The following is an 8,927-nucleotide window of genomic DNA, read 5'->3' on the forward strand; positions in this document are numbered from 1 at the left end:
AACAAGGTTGGCATAAAACAAGCTTTTATTACTTCATTGTGAAACCAAAAAAGGCAATTTCCCCTTGGAGATCAATAAAAGTAAAAAGTATTTCTGATTCTGAAGTAAGTCGGATGATGATGTTTTTATTTCTTCAGCAATGGTTTGCACGTTCATTTCTTTTTATTTTCCATTTGCTTCACTGCTGACTCCAGGATTTTGTAGCTACTTGAGGCCATTGTGGCAACCAGCCTTGCAAACTCCTTGAACTCCACAGATCCGTCCTTGTTCCGGTCAATATCTTTGAACATCTCGTCTCCCATTCCCTGCATGAAAGAAACGCGTATACATTTAATACCCCATTCTGAGTTATAAGCTCATATCAGTTGTAACACTTTTCTGTTAACAACTACATCATGATAAGTAACAAGCTATTGTTTTGTAAAATGAGTAAAGTAATCAAACAAATAACAGTGTGGAATTTGAGGACATCATTTCTTTGAGGACATCTAAGGAAAGATTCATGTCAAATTTTATTTCATGGTGACAACAATATTTCTGTTTGATTACAGGCATCTCTGCAAGTACAGGACTGTCTCAGAAAATTAGAATAATGTGATAAAGTCCTTTATTTTCTGTAATGCAACTAAAAAAACAAAAATGTCATACATTCTGGATTCATTACAAATCAACTGAAATATTGCAAGTCTTTTATTATTTTAATATTGCTGATCATGGCTTACAGCTCAAAACTCAAATATCCTATCTCAAAAAATTAGAATATTCTGGGAATCTTAATCTTAAACTGTAAACCATAATCAGCAATATTAAAATAACAAAAGGCTTGCAATATTTCAGTTGATTTGTAATGAATCCAGAATGTATGACATTTTTGTTTTTTAATTGCATTACAGAAAATAAAGAACTTTATCACAATATTCTAATTTTCTGAGACAGTCCTGTATAATACGCACAACACAAGAAAAACACAGGATAGTTAACTGTCATTATTATACTGTACACTACTTCCTCTCACCTGATCGTACATTGACATTTCTTCCTTCACTAATTTTAAAAAGGCATCTTTGCTCAGTTTTCCATCTGGTCCTCTGCGTGACATGAAGACGCCGAACATGGCAGCCACGGCAATTTCCAGACCGGATAATTCTCTCTCCATTTTCAGAGTGTCCGTTGTTCTGGAGAGAAAAATATAAATATATGTAACAGTAGCAATGTTAATCAATTAGCACCACAAAGTTTTTAACTTCACAGAGACAAAAAAACAGGATTTCAGACAAACTGAGTTGATCAATTTAAGTCATAATTGATTAAATACTCGGATCCAGATTGCACAGTTCAACACACTTGACAAACTGAAACAAGCGTGCAGTTACTGTTAGCTTTATTTGATCATCAGTAACAAGGCTGACAAACAAATCGAACAAAGAAAAAAAAGCTGCAGAAGAAAAGTCCAATCTGTGTCTTACCCAATGCAAAACTGAGTCCACACGGTGCAGAAGAGAGTGTATGTGGCGGCTTAAATAGGAGAGGAAAGTCAACAGCCTGCAGCGCTGCACCACACCCTGTTCATGCAACCTGGACTAAGGCAGACTTCATAAATGCAGTAAAAAGATGAACCAATAATAGGCGAGACCTGCTGATGTAGTAGTGTTATTATGCAGTGTGAAGAGATTCAAACTTGTATTTCGCCTCAATAACTACATTCATTCTATGGTGGACAGTGGAGTTTTAGAACTTTTGGAAACAATAAGAGATGCCACAACTGAACACATTTTATGGACAAATTGTGGTGACTACTCAAAAAACAAAACTTGTCACCTGATGGTGGTTTGGGATGATTTGTTCTTTACTCGACTCCAGAGTGAATAAAAAGGAAAGGTTGCAAAAGTAATGTCTTTTATGATGATGTCGTTTTTGCTTTTTATTCTCAGTAACGTGTAACTATAAGTCATTATGGTTTGTGCTTTGGATAGGTATGATACTGAAATACTTCTCTTCTGCTGAGCCTCTGGATTATTGTTGGCTTGCATGGATGTCACCTTCTCAACATTTTCAAGATTTCCTTTAACAATACGCTTAAAACGTTCCTTTTTGATAAAGCTTATAGGTTGGGATGGCTCAGGAAACCGTGAGACATTCCTTAGTTTGGTTGCTACAAGCCTAGACTGCTGAGGTATCTCCCGTGATGAATGTTTCCCACACTTCTTTTTCTACTTCAACTCTATTAATTACATTGTTATGAACATGCCAGTAGTGGCAAGCCCATATTGCGATCCAGCACAAGCCTTTCTTTAGCCAAAAAAACTGCCAAGAACCTCCTTGAAAAAGAAATTGCGAAAGAAAACGCCAGAAAAAACTAGAAACCCCCCCCATTTTGCTGGCAAGCTAAAGTCACAAATACAACATATTTCAGTCTCATTATGCTGGCTTTTACGGTTTTTGAGATATTTAACTATGCTAATTTTGATGCTAATGGAATTTTGGACGCCTGTTGCTCGGCAACACGTTACCGTAGAGACATCAATCCAACGATAAAAGACTCTGGACGCTGTGGACCACAACAAACTAAGGCCTCATTAGGCTGCATTTTACAGTTTTTGAGAAATTTAAAGCCAAATGGGCCCATTCAATCCTATGGGGCTTGTTACCATGACCATAAACTACAGTTAATTCAAAATGCAGCAGCCAGACTCATTACCCGGTCCAACAGGTTCAGGTTCAGGTTCAGGTTACTTTATTGATACCCAAGGGTAAACTGGTTTTGCAGTCGAGAGTTAAAACAAGCAGCAGAAAACATACAATCAGTTCAGGAACAAGACATTTAAGAAGAACACATACACATAAAACAAGAGACAGCTTCGGCTCGACAAAAAGTGCTGCAGTTCATGAAATAAATATAAGAGATAAAAGACATGAGGCTAAAAAAGAATTAAAACACCAAGAGCAAAATTTCCTCCAAGTTAGGAATGGATAAGAGCAATATAAAAACATTGTAAAATACATCGTGCTCCGAAAAGTGACTTGTGCAACTTTTGTGCAAACTACAGCTTGTTCATCAGTGTTACTGCAGCTGGAACAAAGCTGTTTTTATAACGTTTAGTTTTACAAAATGGGACTGACAACCTCCGTCCAGAGGGGAGAAACTGAAATTCACTGTGCAAAGGGTGTAAACTATCATTTAAAATGGTCGTGGCTATCCGCTGTAACTGCCTGGTGTACAGGGAAGAAGGGTTCAGCTGTGGCTCACCTATCAGCTTACTTGACCATTTCACAATTTGATTCAATGCCTTCTTGTTTTTAATAGAAAGGCTTCCAAACCATGACACCAAAGAAAAAGATAAAATAGACTCAATAAAGGCACGATAAAAAAGAATCATCATGGTTCTGTCAACATTCCAGTAAGACAGTTTTCTCAGACAGTGCAGACGCTGTTGTCCTTTTTTACACACAGTTTCACAGTTTTCTTGAAAGTTCAGTTTAAAATCAATAATAGTCCCAAGATATTTGTAGGATTCCACACATTCCACTAACTGACCTCTTATGGTTGTGGCATCATATGTGTGGATTTGTTTGCTAAAATCAATTAACATTTCCTTTGTTTTCGATATGTTAATTTGAAGATGTGACTCTTCACACCACTGCACAAAGTCATCAACTATAGGGCCATGGCCTCTTTCATTCCTTTGGAGCAGACTAACAATAACGGAATCATCTGCATACTTAATAATAGTCCTGTTTTGATATTTGCTCTGGCACATGTTTGTGTAAAGAATGAACAGAAGTGGAGAGAGGACGCATCCTTGTGGGGAGCCTGTGGAGCTATGAAGCTGACCAGACAGGACCCCGTTCACCCTTACTCTCTGTGTCCTGTTAGTTAAAAAATCCAAAATCCAGCCCACAAGATTAGAATTAAAATTGAATTGTTCTAAAAGGCGCTTGGCTAAAATGTGTGGTTGGATGGTATAAAAAGAATTCGAGCATGAGATCCACTTCCCTCCAGATGCTTAAAGAGCAGGTGGAGCAAGGTGGTTGTGGCATCCTCTACTCCCCTGTGTTGCCTGTAGGCAAACTGCATGGGGTCAAGAGCATTTTTAGTAATTTTTAAGATCTCTGACCTTACCAGTTTCTCAAAGTTTTTCATTAAAATTGAGGTCAAAGCAACTGGTCTAAAATCATTAAAAATTTTGGGGCCACTAGATTTAGGTACTGGGACCACTATAGCATCCTTCCAGACCTTTGGGACATATTGTGTCTGCAGGGATTTATTAAAAATGTAGTGGAATATGGGACTCAGCTCTTTTGTACAAGATTTAATCAAGCGTCCACATATATTATCTGGGCCTTGACTTTTGTTGACTTTTGTTTTGTAAAAAACCTTTTCAACATCTCTACATGTGATGTTAAAATGCTGGTTGTTCCTAAGTTTGTTTTGAAGTTCCTGAACCTTCAAACTAAAATCCGTGTTATCAAAACGAGTGTAAAAGCAATTAAGAGCATTGGCAAGCTCACAATCAGACTTAAAACCCTCTAAGGAAACATGGCTGTTATTCCCTTGACTCTGGATGCCCGCAATTGTTTTCATGCAGGACCAAGCTGAGCCAAGGTTATTTGCGGCCATCTTATCTTCAAGTTTGGACTTGTATCTCTGTTTAGCTTTTAAAATTTCAGTTTTCAACTCCTTAGTGGCCATATGTAAGTCAGAGGCGACTCCTTGCTTAAAAGCATTTTTCTTCTTCTGTATACAGTCTTTTACGGACTTATTTACCCATGGTTTGTTATTTGGGTAGATTTTGACTTGTTTACAGGGAATGATCATGTCTCTACAAAAAGTCACATATGAACAAATTACATCAGTCAATTCATCCAAGTCATCACCACAGGATTCTTTAAACACGTTCCAGTCTGTGCAATCATAACACTCCTGAAGGCACATAACAGATTCCTCGGTCCAGTCTTTTATTTCCTTGGTTTGTACCTTCTCCCTCTTCAAGACAGTTTGGTATGTGGGCAATAGATGCACGCAGTTATGGTCTGCGGAGCCCAATGGGGGAAGTGGAACTGATTTATAGGCATCTTTCACTGAACCATAGCAAAGGTCCAGTGTCTTACCCCGCCTGGTTGGACAGGAGACATACTGGTAAAAGTTTCTCAGTGTCTTTTTCAAGGAGACATGATTAAAATCTCCCAGAATAAAGTTTGGCGCATCAGGAGAAATCGACTGCAGTTTTTGCACCACATCAAAGATCACACCAGAAGCAGTGGCGGCATTTGCCTTCGGGTGAATGTACACAACTGTTAAGAAGATTTGGGGGAACTCACGTGGCAGATAATAGGGACGTAGTGACACAGACAGAAGTTCAATGTCCGAGGTGCAGATACTTTCTCTCACAGTCACAGAGTTACAGTATCGTCTGTTGAGATACAAACATACCCCACCGCCGAGAGTTTTTCCCGTTGCTTCGGCCTGCCGGTCCAGCCGGATGGGAGGCCCAAAGCCGTCAATGAGCAGGTCATGGTTCTGGTCACGGTCGGTCAGCCAGGTCTCCGTTAAGGCCAGGACACAGCATTCCCCGTAGTCCTTCTGGAACCGGACGTTCCCCTGGAGCTCGTCCACCTTGTTTCTGAGCGACTGCACATTCCCCAGAATCATAGAAGGCAAGGGGATCCGGGTCAGGCGCTGCTTCCTTAAACGAAGTCGGACCCCTCCGCGTTTTCCTCGTTTTCTCCTTTTCCTTTCCCTTGTCGAGTGACAGGTTTCGTTAAAGTCTCTTTGTATGAAGTCCGATAGCTTTGCTACATCTGCTCCGCTCGGCAGGCTCGCTGGGTTCAGCTGAAACAACAGCTCTCTGCTGTACTGGATTCTGTCTCGGTTGGCTGCCTGGTTCGTGTCGCGGGCAAGCAGCACACATGATAAAATCCACGACAGGACAATGTATAAAATATCCATTTCGGAATAGCAGCACTAAAAACAGTTAAAAAACACCTGAGACAAGGCAAAGACAGGAGACAAAGACGCCACAAAACTCTCGCTGCCTGTCGCTGCGTGCGCATGCGCCAGGTGCAGACAATCAGCCTGATTGCCGCCAGAGAGAACATACATGTATCACACCAATTTTAAAGTCCCTTCACTGGCTCCCAGTCCGTTTTAGGCCACGTTTACACATAGCCGGGTATTTACAAAAACGGATATTTCCCCCTCTACGTTTTGAAAAATTCCATTGTTTTCAAAATCTCTTCATTTACACAAACCCGCATAAATAGCTGTTAAGGTGCTATGAGCTGCCAAACCTACAGGGGGCAGTGTAACGAGAAGATAAAGTCAATCATATTCCTGGAAAAAAACGTCAACAATTGACACGTGTGAAGTCTGATTTATGGTTCCGCGTTAAATCGACGGCGAAGCCTGCGTACGGTACGCGTCCGCCGCGTAACCTACGCCGTATGCTCTGCATGTAACGCGGAACCATAAATCAGCCTTGACTGCCAGTTACTTCCAAGATGAACGAGAGTCTTTCGTTTGGAATGACAGAGAAGTGGAGTTACTTTTAAGTGTGACTTTAGAATATAAAACCGGTAAAATACAAGAAAATATTGACGGTGGCCAAACAAATTGTAAACACAGGTCGCACACATGACGCTGGTGACGTTTCTGTCTCATAATGTGACGTTCTGAAGCCTAAATGTCCGTTTCCATCTGTTTACAAGCAAACGTGAAGACGGAGTTTTTGAAAATCTCCACTTTGGCCGGAGTTTTCAGAAATGATCGTTTTTGGTGACTTTACGCCTCGTTTTCGTGTAAACGAACGGCCAAAACGCATGAAAACACCACCGTTTTTGCTACGTGTAAACGGGGCCTTAGAGTTGATTTAAAAATTTGAATTATTACTTTTAAGGCTCGTATGAGGCTAGCTCCTGATTACATAGCTGACCTCCTGACCCCATACGAGCCTGAACGCACCCTGAGATCCTCTGGTGGGTCATTCCTGGCCATTCCTTGGTCTAACTTAAAGACCAAGGGTGACCGGGCCTTTTCTGTTTTAGCCCCTCGCTTATGGAACGACCTGCCGGAAGAGATCAGGGAGATAACACATTGTCTTCTTTTAAGTCACTTTTAAAAACTCACTATTTTAGACTTGCGTTTAAAGGAGCATGAGGCAGGATTGAGGCAGGATTTATGAAAAAAATTCGTATACGTTTTAAGTTTTCTAGTAATAATGTCAGATGAAGCGTTCCAAACCAAAAAGAATGATTCCTCTAGTGTATCTCTCCGTTGCCTTGAACAGGCTGTGTGCTGCAAAATGTGCTGCAATTGTGACTGGAATTTCCCGCGCTGTCCTGTGGATGTGACGTCACATGACGCTGCATTCGCGTTCTCCCCGTTCTCCTGTGCCGGCTTCGCTGTTGGCACGGCAGCGCGGGAAAAGCGGCCCCAGAATTGCAGCACATTTTGCAGCACACAGCCTGTTCAAGGCAACGGAGAGATACACTAGAGGGCTCACTCTTTTTGGTTTGGAACGCTTCATCTGACATTATTACTAGAAAAATTAAAACGTATACAATTTTTTTTCATAAATCCAGCCTCAAGCTCCTTTAAAGCACAAGGGTGACCGGGTCTTTTCTGTTTTTTTCTTCTTTTAAGTCACTTTAAAAAAACTCACTATTTTAGACTTGCGTTTAACTGACTGTATTAATTGTTTGTTTTTATTATCTCTCAATTGTGTCTTATCTTAATATTGTACTAATTGTTTGTTTCCTGTTTTTAATTGCATGTAAAGCACTTTGTGACTTGTTTTTGAAAAAACGCTTTATAAATAAAGGTATTATTATTATTATTATGACAACAAAAAAACGTTGCATTCGTATGGGGGAGCATAGGAATGAATTCAGAACAACCAGAACCAACTAGGAGAGATTCAGAAACACCCCAAAAACCTGCCTTTGAGGTTTATTGACCATTATTAACCACCCCAAACACAACCAGCATCACACCCAGTGAAAAGGGTTCATTAACAGCCTTACTGGGCAATATTGACCACCCGGAACACAACCAGAACTGCAGAGCAGGGAGTGTGGTTCTTTGACCACCATTAACCATTCATGAATGAACCATTAACTTCAACCACGCCAAACCGCCCTGAACACATCCAGTACCACCAAATGGGCAATGGGGCCAGGGCAACCTCCAAACATCTTTCATAGGGGTCGCAAAATGGGGCCATTTAAATTCTTGGGGTGGACACCAAAACTAAAAGGCATCATTACAGGATTTTGTTATACTGTTGTAGTATACAGGCTCAGAAATACAACGATACAATACAATAAACGCCTACTGACATGCATTTGGCCCACATGATTTGGGAAGAAACGCATAACTGACGATAGAATCTATGTGACCGGCAAGTGGGGTTTTTTTTAATTGAGGCAAGTGGGGTGGCCAGTGGGGTGGCCAGCAAATTTGTAGGGCGGGCCGTGGCCACCCCTCGACACCCCCTGGTGGCACCACTGAGTAGGGCATCCCCATATCAAAATTTCCTGAAATGTTCTAGTTGTGTTACAGCCATGGCTGTACCTCCCTCTTCCCCTGTGTTTCCCTGTGTTCTCCCCTCCCTTGTGTCTCTCCCTGTGTTTTGTTTTGTGTGCTGGCGTGGGTGTGGTCATCTGCCACTCACTCTCAACTCCTGGATTCCTCCACACCTGCCTGCCATCAGCTCATCAGCTCCCTCAGTCTCCACACCTGCCGTCCATCAACTAATCTCCACTGCACTATATCTACACTGGCTTTTCCACCACTCCTCGCCAGATTGTTGTCAAACCTCTGTGGTGCGCACTTCAGGCTGATTCAAGTGAAATCCTAGTGAGATCTTCTTGTTTTTTGAGCTCGGTTACTGACATCTGCAGGCTACCAACCAGTCTGTTCACCAGCTCCA

At 41.3% G+C, this 8,927-nt stretch overlaps 1 protein-coding gene across 2 annotated transcripts; it reads right to left on the reverse strand.

Annotated features, from left to right (window-relative positions):
* Positions 1–7: 7 nt before the first annotated feature.
* On the reverse strand, positions 8–6,420 carry LOC133461355 (protein S100-G-like). 2 transcript variants are annotated; one of them, XR_009784187.1, is made up of 3 exons: positions 1,467–6,420; positions 1,016–1,175; positions 8–305 (listed from the first exon to the last, which is right to left on the reverse strand). XR_009784187.1 is itself a non-coding variant. In XM_061742241.1 (3 exons), the coding sequence occupies exons 2-3, from the start codon at positions 1,154–1,156 to the stop codon at positions 153–155; spliced, it is 294 nt and encodes a 97-aa protein (XP_061598225.1). In that variant the 5' UTR covers positions 1,157–1,175; positions 1,467–1,594; the 3' UTR covers positions 8–152. The 2 variants fall into 2 exon arrangements, 1 of the variants encoding a protein (XP_061598225.1); XM_061742241.1 differs by having other exon boundaries at positions 1,467–1,594.
* Positions 6,421–8,927: the final 2,507 nt, after the last annotated feature.

The sequence above is a fragment of the Cololabis saira genome, chromosome 15 (genome assembly GCF_033807715.1).
Source record: "Cololabis saira isolate AMF1-May2022 chromosome 15, fColSai1.1, whole genome shotgun sequence".
NCBI classification, from domain to species: Eukaryota; Metazoa; Chordata; class Actinopteri; order Beloniformes; family Belonidae; genus Cololabis; species Cololabis saira.